Source organism: Pinus tabuliformis, chromosome J, assembly GCF_031772625.1.
Source record: "Pinus tabuliformis cultivar Carrire ecotype Pingquan chromosome J, CPIR1, whole genome shotgun sequence".
Taxonomy (NCBI): Eukaryota; Viridiplantae; Streptophyta; class Pinopsida; order Pinales; family Pinaceae; genus Pinus; species Pinus tabuliformis.
Genome location: NC_142295.1, coordinates 1,626,883,136 through 1,626,900,982, shown reverse-complemented (window position 1 = coordinate 1,626,900,982; position 17,847 = coordinate 1,626,883,136). Strand labels below are relative to the sequence as shown.

General features: G+C 40.4%; 1 protein-coding gene across 1 annotated transcript; it reads right to left on the bottom strand.

Moving 5' to 3' along the window:
* Positions 1 to 13,939: 13,939 nt before the first annotated feature.
* On the bottom strand, positions 13,940 to 16,918 carry LOC149233727 (uncharacterized). Its single transcript, XM_089379843.1, has 3 exons — positions 15,776 to 16,918; positions 14,296 to 14,375; positions 13,940 to 14,122 (listed from the first exon to the last, which is right to left on the bottom strand). The coding sequence occupies exons 1-3, from the start codon at positions 16,661 to 16,663 to the stop codon at positions 14,029 to 14,031; spliced, it is 1,062 nt and encodes a 353-aa protein (XP_089235969.1). The 5' UTR covers positions 16,664 to 16,918; the 3' UTR covers positions 13,940 to 14,028.
* Positions 16,919 to 17,847: the final 929 nt, after the last annotated feature.

The following is a 17,847-nucleotide window of genomic DNA, read 5'->3' as shown; positions in this document are numbered from 1 at the left end:
CCACACAAAAACTCAACACTCTCCAAGCTCATAATGAAGCTCACAAAAACTCTAAATGAGATGTGTGAGGCAAATGAGAGTGGAAACCTCCTTTTATTGGCTTGGAGGGGTTGTTTTTGGAGGGAAACAACCCTTAATATCCCTCCAAACCACCTCACGTGCCTCTAAGAATGCCTCTGGTGGGTCTGCAGTCAGCTTGGCAATGAACCGACTGGTTTATGACAGAACCAGCCGATTTATGGGAAAATCGGTTGGTTCCGTCATAAACCGGTCGGTTTATACCCGGTTTATCTAAAAAAGGGCGAATGAGGCTATTGACCGCGTTTTTTGACCGATTCAGTGGCTTTGGCCAATGAACTAGTTAGTTTCACCGATTTCCAGTTCAGATCAGTCGGTTTTTAAAACTATGCTTTATAGACAAGTCAAAACTCAAGCCATCAGAGCTTGGCACCATCGAGCTCAAAATTGTCTGGTCTTCGAGACTTTCTTCTACATGATGTACTCTACCCCTCCTGGAGTTGAAGAGAAACTTGTCTTTGGTCCACATCCACCAGCAAGAACATCCATTCACATATTTGATGGCAAGGTTGAGGTCAGGAAAGCATCAGTTCACTCACTTGTCGTACTAGGATAAAAAAAGAAAGACTTTTGACACTGCAAGGAACCTATGCTCGTGCACAAAACTTTTCATACAATTCTCACTGTGATGAAGGTACACTTCCATCAAATCTTTTATGGCATGCTAGATTTGGGCATTTGCACTATGACAACTTTCATTTGTTGAAGAAAAATGGTGTTGCTGGTTTGCCTACAATTCCTAGGAAACTTAAGCAATTTGATGCTTGTATCTTGGGAATGCACAGCAAATAGTATTTCATGATTCGCATGCCCGAGCACATAGAAAACTTGAACTCATTCATTCTGATTTATTTGGCCCAATGCTTGTTCCTTCCGCAAATGGTGATAAATATATGATGACATTTACTGATGACTACACCAGAATGTGTTGGGTTTATTTATTGAAGAACAAATCTGAAGCTTTTGAAACATTCAAGAACTTTCATGCATGGATTGAAAATGATGCACAATCTCATATTGGTTGTATTCATACTGATAATGGAAAAGAATATACTTCAAATGAATTTGACAACTATTTTCGCCAACATGGGATCAAACATCAAACAATTGTGCCTTAAAATCCCCAACAGAACGGAGTACCTGAAAGAATGAACAAGACAATCTTAAATATGGTTCCAGCAGATTCCACAACTGAGGCAGAATATGTGGCAACAACTATAGCAACAAAGGAAATTATGTGGCTCAAGAAAATTCTGGAAGATTTGCAGGAGAAACAAGTGCATTCAACTCCTCTTTTGATTGATAACACTTCTGAAATAAAGTTGGTCAAGGACCCGAAGTTCCATGATTGAACCAAGCACAACAATATAAAGTATCATCTGATTCGACATCATGTTGAAGCCAAGACAATCCATCTACGACAATGTTCCACAAATGAAAAAATTACAAACATCTTCACCAAAGTGCTTGGAAGGGAAAAGTTTGAAAGATTCAGAATGATGTTTGGACTCACCAACATCCCTTCAGATTGAGTGGGGGAATGTTAACACCTAATCTTTGGGATTAGGAAAGCCTATGTAAATATTGTAAATAGAAAAATAAAAGAAGTTGGAAGACAAAGAGACATTGGGAGATGAAACCCAATAGTCTCCCTCTCCTTGTATATATTCATATTCTCTCTTAATGAAAAAAACAATTTGATTCATAGTTACAAACCTAGCCTGACATCTAAGATTTCTATTAAGCAAGTAGTAGTGGTATTGACAATTAGTGGCACTCTTCATATCGAACATCTTGAGGTATGAGACATATTGTTTCAAGTAGCTGAGGCATGAATTTGTTAGGAGCAGATTGTATATATAATCAGGGACAAAACCAAAGTGTTTCTAATCACTCTATAGCAAAGCTTATGACCACTTATTGTTGAAGCACCAGAGGGTTTCCACTGTATAAGGGCCTTGCATTTTATCACTGTACATGGTGATTGATTGAACACATGTAGTGAAGTTGTCTTGTTGGCAGGGCATTGATCAAAGATTGTGTTGGATATCTAATATTGCCATTGCCATATGTTGTTGTCAAGATTTGATGAAGTTTTGAGCAATTGGAGTATTTTGTATCATTGTTGGTCAAATTGTTGTCAAGAAGCTACTAGGTTTTTTTTATTCATATGTTGCTAACCATTGCTAATGAGAATATTGTTGAGTAAGGTTGTTGCTTAGGGTTTGACGCTGGAGTTGAGCAGAGTTGTTGTTGAATGAGTGTGCTAGACAAAGAAAGCTTTTGAGTATGATTGATCTTGGCTAATCGTCCGAGTGGAATTTGTTGTTAGGGTTTGATCTTTTTGGTGAGTAGAGAGCGTTAGTGCCAGTATTGCAGATTGACAAAATTAGCAGGTTGTTTTTGACATTGTCTATGTTGATATTGAGCAAAGGTGGATCCAGTTTGAAAATTGCGAAACGTGGTCCACTGTGATGAATTAAAGGTTGATGCATTTAGGGCAAGTGGTGGTTTGTTGAGTAGGGTGACAAGGTGGTGCTAAGCAAAAATTAGAGTCTCCTTCAAGTTGGAGCATGAGAGCACTTCATAGCATCAGGGTGGAGCTAGCGAAGTTTGGAGTTTGTGTAGGGTGTTAGAGGATCCTGTAACAGCCCTAGTGAAAATCCCATGTAATAAAAGTTAATAAAGGCAAAAGTAATAACCATGGTTGATAGCACACTTATTCCAAGCTGAATGTTGGGCAAAACATCCTAATGTGGGTGTTCATCGGTTTAATATGGCTAAAGTAAATTGGCAAAGGCAATGGCTAAAGCTTTGGAAAGGCAAAATGGCATTTTTGCACATTTATTTATGAAAATAATGGAAATTAGGAGAAAAAGAAGGTGAAAGGTCACATGTTTCATGTGAGGAGAAAAATGAAGGAAAATAATGGAAAATGAAGGAAATAGAGGCCTAATTGATAAAAATGTTACCGAGGATCAGTTTGTAACATTTTTTCATTCAGTTTTGGAGCTCCCTCATTATTCTCTCTCTCTCTCTCACTCTTGGAGCATTTTCGCATTGGATTAAGAAAGGCAAAAAAGGCAAGAGGAAACAGAGATCAAGCAAGGAAAAGTAGGATCAAACAACTATAGCAGTATTTTTTGCAAGTATGGATTTGCATGTGCATTTTTCTTGTTCGATTTGGCATGCATGGTATTGCATGTGGTTCTTTTGTTGTTATGGCATGAGTTTTTCCAGGAATTATAGTGTTTTCAACATAGCCTTGCCATTCCCGAATAGCCATGGTGTGATGGGGTTCTCATGTTTTTGGTTGAGTTGGATTGTCGGATGGATTTGAAGCTGAGTGAGGTGGATCTCTAAATGATAGAGTACATGGCCTAGTGGTCCCTGAACCGGACTTTGGATCACAGTAAAGCCACTGACCTAGTAACCCCTAAGCCAGACCGCAGGTTGCAGTAAAGCCAAGATTGTGTTGCCTTGATCGGACTAAGAATCCTTGCCAGTGAATGGCAGGACATACAGTAAAGCTAAGAGGTGGATTGCTCTCCATTAGGCCTAGTAATCTCGGGTTGGAATATGCAGTAAAGCCTAGAAAGTGGATCTTGGTTTAGGGCCTAGTGATCCAGTGTGGACTGCGGTAAAGCTTGAGAAACTAAGAGATAGTGAAATTCATCATGGTGTAGGTGGAGAAATCTGGTGACATCCATGCTTGTTTGGACTATATCGGGTGGAGATCATGGTAAAGCCTGTTATTACATGTTCATTGTGTTGGCCTAGCGATCTAGAATAGATCACTGTAAAGCCTAGTTTCTATTGATGAGGGTGAGGTGGTTTAGCCTCGGGATGCCTTATTTGGTTTTTTTGGTTTGAGTCCCATATTCATGCTTGGAATATGGCACGGGGTTGAATGGCTAACGAGAGATTGGCTCAGCTATTCTATGGTCGAGTGGAATGTGGTAGTCCCATCTCGAGTTTGGATTTTGCATCATCAATATGAAGTTATTTCTCCATGTACTTCTATGAGTATTATACGAGTTTATATGTGGATCATATGGTCATGATTTCCTTGGTATCTTCTGTTGCTATTACGGTGGTTATGTATATGTTTTATGATAGTGGTTATGCATGGCTCTCATCATGTTTTTACTTGTAAATAAATGAACAATGTATCTATGACCTAATAGATTATAATGCAGCAAATGATATAAGGGAACAATGCTTCATAGCAATTCTCAGATAAGTATGAGACCCTTATGCTTAATTCTGTTGTTTACACCTTTCGATTACATGTTCCTGATATATTTGACGAAATGTCTGTCATGGCTATTAGGGTCCGGTTAAGAGCTTGTTCAAGTATTTACATTTGCATCATTCTTTCCCTGTTATCTTTTTGTTCTGAAGGTGTTATTCAATTCCGAGCAATGACCTGGGCTCTAGGCCTAAAAAAGTGGCTCAAATCTCGAAGACGTGGGCACAACACTGGGAAAAATAGTCCCTGGACGCTAGCATGCACATGAGAGCGTCGTTTCCCTGTTATCTTTTTGTTCTGAAGGTGTCATTCAATTCTAAACAATGACCTGGGCTCTAGGCCTGAAAAGTGGCTCAAATCCCGGGGACGTTGGCACAACACTGGGCAAAATAGTCCCTGGACGCTGGCATGCCTTGGCATGAGAGTGTCAAGAGCCTCCTGGACGCTGTCAAGTCCATATCATGTAAGCGTCCAAGGGTCAAGTGGTCTAAAACCTCAGTGGGACCCATGGTCTATCTACCTGAGTGGTTGGGATGGTTCATGGGAGTCTTGTAGCTTAGAAGGTCTGTATGTGGTGTTTTTGTCGATTCCACTTCCTTAAGGTCACATAGGAGGTCGAATCTAATCATAGTAGCCTCTAGTCACATATTTACCCCAGTTGGCCGATTATTTGGGTAGATGTGGGAGGAGGGTGTTAGAGAGTGGTATCAAGGCATGGTTCACCCCTCGGACTAGATGGGTGGTGTGTTGGTCATGCATTCATGTCGTTTGCACGTGTTAATCATTCTTGTGGTCTATGTGCTTGTTGCATATGAATGGTGTCAGTCATGGTTGTAGTGATGTCGCCATGTGAAAGAAGATATTGTTGTTATGAAGTATGTCGTCATGAGTGTATGATTGGTTACATGTTGTTTACGCTTGCGTATTGTCAGTGTACATTGGTATGGTTGTTGTTGTCATGCATAAGGTTATGGTATGTGTAGTTGATATGGTCATGCATTAATGCCTGGACTCTAGCTAGACTAATGGTTACACGGTTATATGCTTATGTATTATATGTCTATATGCTGTTATAATTATGTTCTACATGTATCACGCTGACTCGATGATCTTGCAGATGAGATATCCTCCCCGAATTATGCTAAGGTACATTGGTTTCTTTGTAATTTGGTTTAGCTGACATTCTATATCTTGCAGGAAAGAGATGAAAATGACTAGAAAGATGGTAGAATAAAAAGACTCTCCTTATGAATCAGATGAGCAGCATGGTGTTGGGCACTCTTCTGATTTGGCAAACACATTAAGAAGCTAGAAGGAAGAAATAAGGAGTTGTAAGGCAGACAATAACAAAATCGTACAGGCACAAGAGAAACAAGCAGAGGTTAATGCTATACTTCTTCAAAGTTTGTCAAAATTGTAGCGACAAGAGCCACTTCAGATCAGCCATGGACAGGAGGACAAAACTAATGGGGCATATGGAAGTAGGTCTCATGGTGGTTACAAGTCGGATAAAGATGACACGGTTAGAGATGGCAGATTATTGGATACTCCGGATAGAAGAGGTGATAGATACAGGTATTATTCTAGTTTTGGTTCTGACAAGCATCATGATCGTCATCGTTATCATCCTTACAGGAGGAGTGATAGGGGATACTTGTCAGATGAGTTTAAGAAAGCAAAGCCACCTACTTTTGATGGAGATGTGAAGAAGCCAGAAGATGCAAAGGCTTGGATACTTGGGATGAAGAAATTCTTTGAGTTGCATGAGTACACAGATAATATGAAGGCCAGAATAGCTATCTTCAGCCTAAGAGGTAAAGCAGACATCTGGTGGGAAGATGTGAAGCGGGTTAGAGACATCAAGACAGATGACTTGACTTGGCACGAGTTCCAGAGGCTTTTCAGGAAGAAGTACTTGTCAGAAAGGTACTATGACAGTAAGGCCAAAGAATTTTATGAGCTAAAGATGGGATCAATGACAGATGAAGAGTACACGACCAAGTTCCTGGAGCTATTGAGGTATGTACCATATCTTAAAGATGAGAAGGCTAAAGTTCAACGATTTGTCAATAGATTGCCATTAGCATTTAGAGATTAGATTAAGTATGATGAGCCTCGGTCACTTAAGGAAATTATTGGGAATTTGAAGCATTGTTATGAACAGTCAAAGCGTATGAATGGATCCCAGCATTGATAGAAAAGAAAAGACAAAGGTAAAGGTAAATGGCAGCGGAAAAGAGAAAGGCCTCAGAATGCAGATGAGAAAGAGAATGTGGCACCACAAAAGAGGTTCAATACGGCTAGACAAGGACATGGGTCACAGCAGCAACATAGAGGTGATGGTACTGGTCAGTTAGAGTATTGGACATGCAGAAAGGAGCACCTTAAGAGAGATTGTACACAGAATCAGGGTGGTAGGCCTCAAATATATAGTGCGCAGGAGGCACAGACTGTTGGGGATGTTGGCCAAAGCGTTCCTTGTATTTACGCAGCATTGAATAACAAACAGACAGACCATCACGCATCTATCATTGAGATGGGCGGTAAGCTTTGTGATCAAGTTATTTCTATTTTGATTGACCCTGGCTCTAATTATAGTTATGTTAGTCCTGACTTGGTGGATAAGTGTGGTTTGAATAAAAAATTGCATGCAGAATCTTGGTTAGTGTAGTTGGCTACAGGTACAAAGAAGTGAGTTCATCATTGAGTAAGAGCTTGTGCATTTGATTTGAATGGTATGCCTACTGCAGCACATTCGAATGTATTACCGTTGGGATCATACAATATGTTGTTGAGCATGGATTGGTTGTATCTTCATAGAACCAAGGTGGATTATTATGACAAAAGGATGACAATGGGGAACCAAGAGTCTTACGGGGAAAGAAGAAAGCCACATCAGTTAGGATTGGTGACAGTTATGCAAGCAAAGCGCAGTTACAAGAAAGGGTGTGTGTTATTGGCCGTACATATTTCTAGCGACAAAGGTAAGGAAGTTGAGGATACAGATGTTTTGAGCAAGTACCCAGTTCTACAGCAATTTCAGGATGTGTTTCCCGAGGAGATTTCAAAGTTGCCACCTCACAGGGATGTAGACTTTTCTATTGAGTTAGTGCCAGGGGCAACTCCAACACCAAAAGCACCTTACAGGATGAGCAAACCTAAGTTGGTAGAGTTGAAGTTGCAGTTGAAGGAAATGTTGGACAAGGGATACATTAGGCCAAGTGTATCACCTTGGGGTGCGTCAGTATTGTTTGTGAAGAAGAAAGATGGTACTCAATTGTGCATTGATTACAGGCAGTTGAACAAAGTGACCATCAAGAACAGGAACCCGTTATCGAGGATTGATGATTTGTTTGATCCGAGAAATGTGGATGAGGTGAGATATTTCACGGGGTTGGCAGGCTATTACAAGAGAGGTTCATCAGGAACTTCTCGCAGATTGCTTATCCTATTACATCATTGCAAAGGAAAAGTAAGAAGTTTGACTGGACCGAGGAGTGTGAGGTCAGTTTTGAGCAGCTTAAGCAATGCTTGCAAGAGAGGACTTAGTGGAGTTCTTATGCAAGATGGACAAGTAGTATGCTATAAGTCACGAGAACTAAACGAGCACGAGCAGAACTACCTGACACATGATCTTGAGTTAATAGCGATCATACATGCATTAAAGATGTGGAGGCACTATCTTCTTGGCAGAAGGTTTGTGGTAATGAGTGATCACATTGGGTTTAGGTATTTGTTTGACCAACCGAATCTGAACACCCGACAAGCTAAATGGTTGGCCACGATCAGTGAGTTTGACTTTGAGATCAAGTACATCAAAGAAAAGGAGAATAAACTGGGAAAAGCTCTTAGCATGCGGGTACAGATAAATCACTTAACAGCTATGAGCTCCTATGTGACAGACTTATAGGATAGAATCTTGCAGGCAGGTCAGGAAGATGTCAAGTATATGGAAATTGTGCACAAGTTGCAGCAATGTACAAGTACAGGTAGTAGTACAGGTACAGGTAATGGTACAGGTACAAGTACAGGTGCAGGTGCACAAGATGTGGACTATTGTCTTACAGCAAACAGATTGGTTAGATTCAGAGACGATATATGTGTCAGACAGTAGTGAGCTCAAGAAGGTGATCTTGAGGGAGTTTCATGCGAAACCATATTCAGGTCACCTAGGCTACCAGAAGACATTGACCGCAGTGAAGAAATTTTATTATTGGCCGAATCTAAAGAAGGATGTAGCAGAGTTTGTGGCTAGGTGTTTCGATTGTCAGCGTGTGAAGGCAGAGTGTAAGCATCTAGGTGGACTACTACAACCGATATTCCAGAGTGGAAATGGGAGGTCATTTCCATGGACTTTATCACCGAGTTGTCGAAGACAATGAGACAGCATGATTCCATCATGGTTGTTGTGGACAGATTGACAAAGGTTGCACGCTTCATTCCAGTGAAGTCTACATTCTCAGCTAACGATGTAGCACAGGTATTCATCAAAGATGTGGTCAGATTGCATGGTGTTCCAAAAAATATTGTGTCAAACAGGGATGCAAAGTTCACTTCCAAGTTTTGGAAGGAGTTGTTTGCAGGTTTGGGCACAAAGTTGGCCTTCAGTACAACTTATCATCCGCAAACAGATGGACAGACTGAGAGGGTCAACAGGATATTGGAGGACATGTTGAGGATGTACGTGATGCATCAGCAGCGAAGAGTATCTTCCACTGGTAGAGTTCGCTTACAACAATGGGTGTTAGAAATCTTTGAGGATGAGTCTGTTTGAGGCATTGTATGGGCCGAGTTGCAATACTCCTATCAATTGGAGTGATCCAGTTAATAGTGTATTGATTGGACCGGACATGTTGGCGGACATGGAACAGGAAATGCAGGTTATAAAGAAGAATCTAAAAGCAGCACGGGATAGGCAAAAGAGCTATGCAGATCAAAACAGATTGTTCAACGAGTTCCAGGTTGGGTAACAAATGTACTTGCGCATCACACCAAAGAAGAGTTCCTTATATATTGGATCATGTGCCAAGCTGGCACAACAGTTTTGTGGACCCTTCAGTATTAGTGAGAGGATTGGGCCAGTAGCTTATCGACTTGCACTGCCTCTAACAGTGAAATTCCATGATGTTTTCCATGTGTCATTGCTTAAGAAGTAAGTTAAAAATGTTGATCATGTGATTGACTGGTCTATATTGCATGGAACAGAAAATGCAGGTTATAAAGAAGAATCTAGGAGTAGCACAAGATAGGCAGAAGAGCTATGCAGATCGGAACAAATTGTTCAAGGAGTTTCAGGCTGGGGAACAAGTGTACTTGCACATCAAACCAAAGAAAAGCTCCTTACAGATTGGATCATGTGCAAACCTAGCACCACGGTTTTGTGAACCCTTCAGTATTGTTGAGAGGATTAAGCTAGTAGCCTATCGACTTGCACTACCTCCAACAGTGAAAGTCCATGATGTTTTCCATGTGTCATTGCTTAAGAAGTAAGTTAAAGATGTTGATCATGTGATTGACTGGTCTATATTGCATGGAACAAGAAATGCAGGTTACAAAGAAGAATCTAAAGGCAGCGCAGGATAGGCAGAAGAGTTAAGCAGATCAGAACAGATTCTTCAAAGAGTTCCAGGTTGGGAAACAAATGTACTTGCACATCAAACCAAAGAAGAGCTCCTTACAGATTGGATCATGTGCCAAGCTGACACCACGGTCTTGTGGACCCTTCAGTATTGTGAGAGGATTGGGCCAATAGCCTACCAACTTGCACTGCCTCCAACAGTGAAAGTCCATGATGTTTTCCATGTGTCATTGCTTAAGAAGTTAAAGTTAAAGATGTTGATCATGTGATTGACTGGTCTATTTTGCAAGTGGAACCAAATGGAGAATTATGGTCAAAGCCTCAATGTATATTGCAGAAAAAGGTGTTCATGCTCCGGAACCGAGCAATCGAGCAGGTTAAAGCACAGTGAAAGCACTTTGGGCCCAATGAAGCTGCATGGGAGATGGCGGATCAGATGTGGGCTATGTATCCCCTTCATTGTTTGTCGGTTGAGGCAAAGTAGATTCGGTATGGTATTTTGTTATATGTCTTTGGTATATGTTTTGGTCCCTGTTTGGTGATGTTTTGGTATATGTACATGTATATCAATGTAAATACCACCATGAACTATGTTATAAAGCTCCAATAAGCGATATGGGTGTGATGTCATTATGATGTTATGCTTGTTATGTTGTCATGTTGGTTTGCTTTTCAACAGGGTGATCTTTGTAAATACTGCATCGAGCTATGTTAAAAAGTTTCATGGACAGTATGTTTTCTTTTCAGCAGTTTTGCTGAGGTATAGGTGTGGTTGAACACCGAGGACGGTGTCCCCCAATGGGGGGGATTCTGTAACAACCCTGGTAAAAATTCCATGTAACAAAAGTTAATAAAGGCAAAAATAATAACCACAGTTGATGGGACACTTATTCCAAGTTAAACGTTGGACAAAGCATCCTAGTGTGGGTGTTCATCGGTTTATTATGGCTAAAGTAAATTGGCAAAGGCAATGGCTAGGGCTTTGGAAAGGCAAAATGGCATTTTTGGCAAATTAATTTATGAAAATAATAGAACTTAGGAGAAAATGAAAGTGAAAGGTCACAGGTTACATGTGAGAGGGAAAATGAAGAAAAATAATGGAAAATGAAGAAAATAGAAGCCTAATTGATAAAAAGGTTTCTGAGGATAAGTTTGTATACTTTTTTCAGTTCAGTTTTGGAGCTCTTTCATTATTCTCTCTCTCTCTCACACTCTTGGACACTTGGAGTTTTCTTGGAGCATTTTCGCATTGGATCAAGAAAGGCAAAGAAAGCAAGCGTAAGCAGAGATCAAGCAAGGAAGAGCAAGATCAAGTAGCTACAGGAGTAATCTTTGCAGGTATCGATTTGCATGTGTATTTTCCTTGCTAGATTTGGCATGCATGGTATTGCATGTGGTTCTTTTGCTGTTATGGCATGGGTTTTGCTAGGTGTGACAGTGTTTTCAGCCAAGCCTTGACATTTCCAGATAGCCATGGTGTGATGGGGTTCTCATGTTTTAGTTAAGTTGGATTGCCAGATGGATTTGAAACTGAGTGAGATGGATCTCTGAATGATAGAGCAGTGGATCTTTACCGTGACTTCAGATCACGGTAAAGCCACTGGCCTAGTAACCCTTGAGCCAGACTACGAGTTGCGGTAAAAACAAGATTGGGTTGCCTCAGTGGGCCTAGGAATCCTTGTTGGTGAATGTTAGGATATACGGTAAAGCCAAGAGGTGGATTGCTCTCCGTTGAGCATAGTAATCTCGGGTTAGAATATGCAATAAACCCTGGAGAGTGGGTCTCGATTTTGGGCCTAGTGATTCGGTGTGGATTGCAGTAAAGCCTGAGAGACTAGGAGACATGAAAATTCCTCACGATGTAGGTGGAGAAATCCGGTGGCATCAATGCTTGTTTGGCCTAGTGATCGGGTGGAGATCGTGGTAAAGCCCGTTATTACATGTTCATTGTGTTAGCCTAGTAATCTGGAATGAATTACGATAAAGCCTGGTTTCTATTCATGAGGGTGAGGTGGTTTAGCCTCATGATGCCATGGTTTGAGTCCCACATTCATGCTTGGAATATTACACGGGGGTGAATGGATAAAGAGAGATTAGCTCAACCATTCTATGATCGGGTGGAATGTGGTAGTCCCATCTCAGGTTTGGATTTTGCATCATCAATATGAGGTTTATTCTACTTGTATTTTTATGAGTATTATACCGATTTATATGTGGATCATATGGCTGTGATTTGCTTGGTACTTTATGTTGCTATTATGTTGGTTATGTATATGTTTTATGACAGTGGCTATGTATGGCTCTCATCATGTTTTTACTTGTAAATGAATGAACAATCTATCTATGACCTAATAGATGATAATGCAGCAAATCATATAAGGGAACAATGCTTCATAGCGATTCTCAGATAAGTATGAGACCCCTATGCTTAATTCTGTTGTTTACACATGTAGATTACATATTCGTGATATGTTTGACGAAATGCATGTCATGGCTAGTAGGGGTCTGGTTAAAGGCTTGTTCAAGTATTTACATTTGCATCATTGTTTCCCTGTTATCTTTTTGTTTTGAAGGTGTCATTGAAATCTGGGTAGTGACCTGGGCTTTGGGCTTGAAAAAGTGGCTCAAATCCCGAGAACACTAGCACAACACTGAGAAAAATAGTCCCTAAACGCTGGCGTACCTTGACATGAGAGCGTCCAGAGCCTCCTGAACGTTGTCAAGTCCATATCATGGGAGTGTCCAGGGTCAAGTGGTCTAAAACCTTAGTGGGACCCAAGGGCTAGCTACCTGAGTGGTTGGGATGGCTCCTAGGAGTCCTGTAGCTGATGTGGATGGTTTGTATGTTGTGTTTCCTTCGATTCCACTTCCTTAAGGTCACATAGGAGGTTGAATCTAATCATAGTAGCCTCTTGTCACATGTTTACCCTGATTGGTCGGTTACTTGGGAGGAGGGTGTTACAAATCCTTTCAGCCGAAGATGATCAAACCAAGGCATTGGAGTGTCCTTCCAATTGGAGCTAGTGAATCAAGGCATTGGAGTGTCCTTTCAATTGGAGCTGATAAATCAAGGGGTTGGAGCCTCCTTCCAATGGTTGTCGGAGAACTTTGGAAGTTGGAGTTTCTTATTGATGTAATCTTTAAGAACTATATTTGGTTTTTTCTCCCGAAAGGGTTTCCACCTAAAAATCTCTTGTGTATTGTCTTTGATGTTGTGCATAGTTGAATGGTGTTGTTGATTTATATTTTGATGTAATGCTAATGATAATTAAAGCTATGTGAAGTTAAAATTAAATAATTGAAGTGAAATATTGATTCACCCCCTCTCAATATTTCCAATTCCAACCTTCCCAACATGACACGTCCACCCCACAAAAATGGGAGTTTCTATTAAAAACAATAAAGTACTTTAAAACGAAGCTTAAAAAAAAAAGTGCATAAAGAGTCTTCTCTAGGCAAAGAAACACTTCTTTAATGTTGTGGCCAACACAAAAATCCCAACTAGAAACCCTTGGCTAGGATAGTGATTGCATTAGTAGCATTTTAAGATACAAAATCATATCCCAAAAGTGGATGTCATTTCAGGGCAACTACCAAACTCTCCACTGACATGTTTTTAACTTCCAAGCCGGTGATTTCATAAAATAAAAAAATAAAAAACACCAATATGCAATGCTTGCAAGCGGATGTGGATAGTTGCAAAGCATTATTGAATATCCATAATGCCTCAAAGGCAGCTCATAAAATGTTTTAATTACTGGTACTCATGACTTAGGGAGGGAGGTAGTTGTAAATCTGGCAAGTAAACAGATATTATCATTTTATTAAAAGACAACCAATTACATGCCAGTCTCACAGCAAGAACATACTTTACATGTACGTAGCACTGCCAATGCATTTATGCTCTCCCATCTAGGTCTAAACCAAAATAGTTAATTACAAAATCCAATCTTGCAGTGAGAAAAATGCATTGACAAATGCAGGGTTGTTAACGTACTTATACTTGGCCATGAATAACTTGATCAGAATGATGTTGACAGCCAAAATTAACACGACAGTCAAAGTTCTATGTAAAATCTCCAATAAAATAGATCCTAGAAATAGACCTATAGTTGGATTCTCAGATTCCATATCCAAAGACTGCTCGGATCTTGTGGAAAATAAGCTCCCTCCAACCCCTCTCAGTATTCTCCACCACTGTAGCATTGCCAAACCTGCAACCATAACAATCCATTCAAAGTCAAATGAACAAAGCAAACACATTTGTTTACTGTAATAAGAAGAGGAAGAAAAATTTAATGGAATATTTTGAATTCAAGATTGTCTGACAGTGAACCAAGAAGATTTTAATGAAATATTTAAATTTAGGATTGTCTGACAGGAGTACCTGTCTTCTTCAGGTACGTTGGTCTGTGTAAGCTTCACTACGGTAACCCCTACTTCTGGTTCCTCAAATGTCATCGTAACCTGAAAAACAACAGTAAGAACTCATCATAATCTTAGAAAAAATGTTAGGTTGTAAAATATATCGCACTCAAAGAATTCTTCACAATTCAGTAATTTCTCATATGAGATAGACTGAAGAACTCATCATAATCTTAGAAAAAACGTTAGGTTGTAAAATATATCACAGTCAAAGAATTCTTAACAATTCAGTAATTTCTCATATGAGATAGAGTGTCTCTCCTGGGATAAACCTCACCAGTCCCGGCAGAGGCATGTTATTCAAGAGGAGATGCCTGCCTTTACCATATTAAAAACCAACAAATTGCAGACATACATGACATCAATAACACTGCCAATATTTTACCATGAATAATATAATTTTCTCAACCTAAGCCATGATTTCATTATTTTTTCCTCCTACTTACATCTTAAAATAGTTTAATCTTTGAAGGGCAATAACACTGCCAATATTTTACCATGAATAATGCAATTTTCTCAACCTAAGCCATGATTTCATTATTTTTTCCTCCTACTTACATCTTAAAATAGGTTAAATCTTTGAAGGGAAGGGTTCATACTAGCACAAAACCATCTAAACCTGTTTCTGAAATGCACCTCAAGGTTGCATATTTCGAGTTTCAATATAAGGTTTTCAGATAGCCATTTTCAATACTTCATACGTTGGTCATTATTGTGAATTCAAAAAAGATGCATCATCAAGATTTGCAACCTTGAGCTGCATATCAGACGAGCTTAGATGAGTCTATGACAGTGTTGATAGATCCCACCCACCTGGGCTGTAGAATGCACCTAATTGCATATTTTCCGTTTCAATATAATGGTCTCACATCTCCAGTTTCAATATTTGACCACTGGTCACCTGTGTGAATTTAAAAAGATGCATCCTCAAGCTTTGCAACCTTGAGCTGCATATCAGACTGGGGTTTAGACAAGCGTACAACAGTGTTGATGGATCGGGATATGGAATGCACCTTGTTTTCTCGGTACAATGTGCACGACACCCTAGGCTATATTAATTGATGGTTCAAAACACCCTTAATGTATCCTGACCTTATCAAACCATTGAAAACGTATTTTATACATACAGCAACAACAAAATCTATGGGTAAACCCATGGCAAACAATCATACCCACAAACACTGTATCCCTAGTCTGTATATCAATTAATGGTTAAATAGACATTCAATTGGCGATGTGTCCTGACCTTATAAAAAAATTAAAAATGCATTGTATACATTGTAATTACTATGGACAAAGCCATGACAAAACAACCATACCCATATACACTGGGTTCTTATAAACCCCCAAAAATCCCACCAAAATTAGAAGACAGGTTCAAAATGCAATGAACAAACATAATAATTAAGGATCAGAGGGGAAAAGAGAGGAGAAATAATTACAGTAGAGAAAACCCCATCGTCCCAATTCCCGAATCTCCACTTCTGGACGAGAAGCTTGTCTTGCTGCAGATTCTGAATGACACCCGTGATGGCACCATCAAATAGAGAGAAAGAACCGCCAACCTCTCGGCTAATCTTGGCATTACTCTGAGTGAAACCCTTCCATCTATTCTCATCCATGAGAATGTCGAATATATCACGAGGCCTGCAATGGAACTTCTCCGTTAGACGAATGGTCTTGAAACCCTCCTTGACAACCGGAGGGGGGGCAGAAGGAGTCTGCTTGCCTTCCACGCCTTTCTCAGGGAGCTTGGGCTTCGAGGGTTTGTCTTTGGAAACAAGGACTTTGGATTCCAGTTCGTCTTTGGCGGGCCCTCCGGCCGTCATATGCTGAACGTATTGTTTCACCCTCTCTAATATGAGAGGCTTCCCATGGGCAAGAAAGGCCTGGCGGAGCTCCTCTGCGTAGGGTGTGTCTGTATTAACAGAGATTTTGATCTCGGGGTCCTGGTCGGCATTCTCGTCCGCTAGGTAAGGCAGGTGAAGATTGCCGTCCACGGTGGCGAGGGTATTGCCGCTCTCATCCTTGGCCTCGCCGCTCCACGAGATCGTGACAGTGAGCTCGTAGCCAGGAATAACCTTCCCCTTGCGGATATTAATGTAGGCTTCGCCCTCCACCTTGTCCACTGTGCGAGTTTTGATGAAGAAGAACAAATTACTTCCCTGGGCATGGCTATCGAGGACTGTGAGATCTTGGAGGAGATCGGAAAGGCGTCCCCTGGACCATTCCAGGCAGTCTTTCTCCGCCCAATGCCAGTTATGAACGTTAGTCCCGTCCGCTCTGTCGTCTACTATCCATCTCTTGTCGCCCTCTCCGAATCTCGCCATTGCTATACTACTGGTTTTCCTTCTCTTTACAATTTCTGTCCGTGACTCTTTCTGTTATAGAATAATAGCCGAGCTTGTTCGGTTCCGTTCGATCACCATTCAAAGTTATCTTTGCCTTCTGCGTGTGCTTTCGATGGAGATGAACCCTCTGGAAAAACCTAAAGGCAATATTCGAATATAGCTTTGAATGTTCTTGAGCGCATTCGAAGATTAAACTATGGCGGACTAAGAAATAAGGAAAATGCCTTAAGTTTTAAATCATTTTCTCTTTAGTTAATCTTTCTTATATGGTATTTTTAGTCGTCGTGTGGATGTTAAAAAATCTTATTTTTATTTTTATTTTTTCTGGAGGTGATAACCACTATTCTATTAAAACATGTTTTGGTAGCAAATTTGAATGGGTTCTCTAGAAATTTTTATCTCAAGGATTTTAACTCTGTGTCGATTCAAATTTTCAATTCTTAATGGTCAAGAACCCCCTTTGAACATGGTTCATTCATCACCCAGTATAGCCCTTCATTCATTTCCTTCATCGGGACTTTTCAATCCCCATAAACCTTCATGGTGCTCTATGCCCACGCATATAACCAACCCCCACTCACTATTGTGTTTGTATTTGGATTCAATCCACAAAACCTTTTATTGCATCTTTATTCCCATTATAACTCTTTATAATAGAAATGATTCGCAAAACATGCATAACTTACCCTTTTCCGCTTATCGCAATCAACATTGACACACAACGCATACCATGAGGCACCGGACCCGACGGCATTATTAACCATAATATATATATTTCGGTTCCGAAGCCCATCGCATATCGCAATCGGCGGAGCCCAGGGCTTGTATATAAGGCGCACCGCGATCTATCGGACTCGCCGGGATCATATATATATATATATATATATATATATATATATATATATATATATATATATATATATATTTCGGGTCCGCTTTCCCCTATCGCAATCGCAATCAGCAGAGTCCATGGCATATACATAAAGCACGATGCAATGTGGCAGACCCGACGATAACTTTAGACCCGGGTGCATAATATTTCAAGTCTAGCCTTATGGTCGGCCGCGGGTTTTCCCGTGTATTCCCATGTATTGCGATAATACGTTGTGGTCAGGGTTTTCAAAGGGGAATCTTATGTGGCGGATCCGAAGGGATTATGAACC

Excerpts from the sequence above, each read along its gene's own strand:
- LOC149233727 (XM_089379843.1), bottom strand. The coding sequence starts at position 16,663 with ATGGCGAGATTCGGAGAGGGCGACAAGAGATGGATAGTAGACGACAGA. Across the intron at positions 14,376-15,775 it reads ACGATGGGGTTTTCTCTACT|GTTACGATGACATTTGAGGA; the intron begins GTAATTATTTCT and ends GTTGTTTTTCAG. Across the intron at positions 14,123-14,295 it reads AACGTACCTGAAGAAGACAG|GTTTGGCAATGCTACAGTGG; the intron begins GTACTCCTGTCA and ends TTATGGTTGCAG.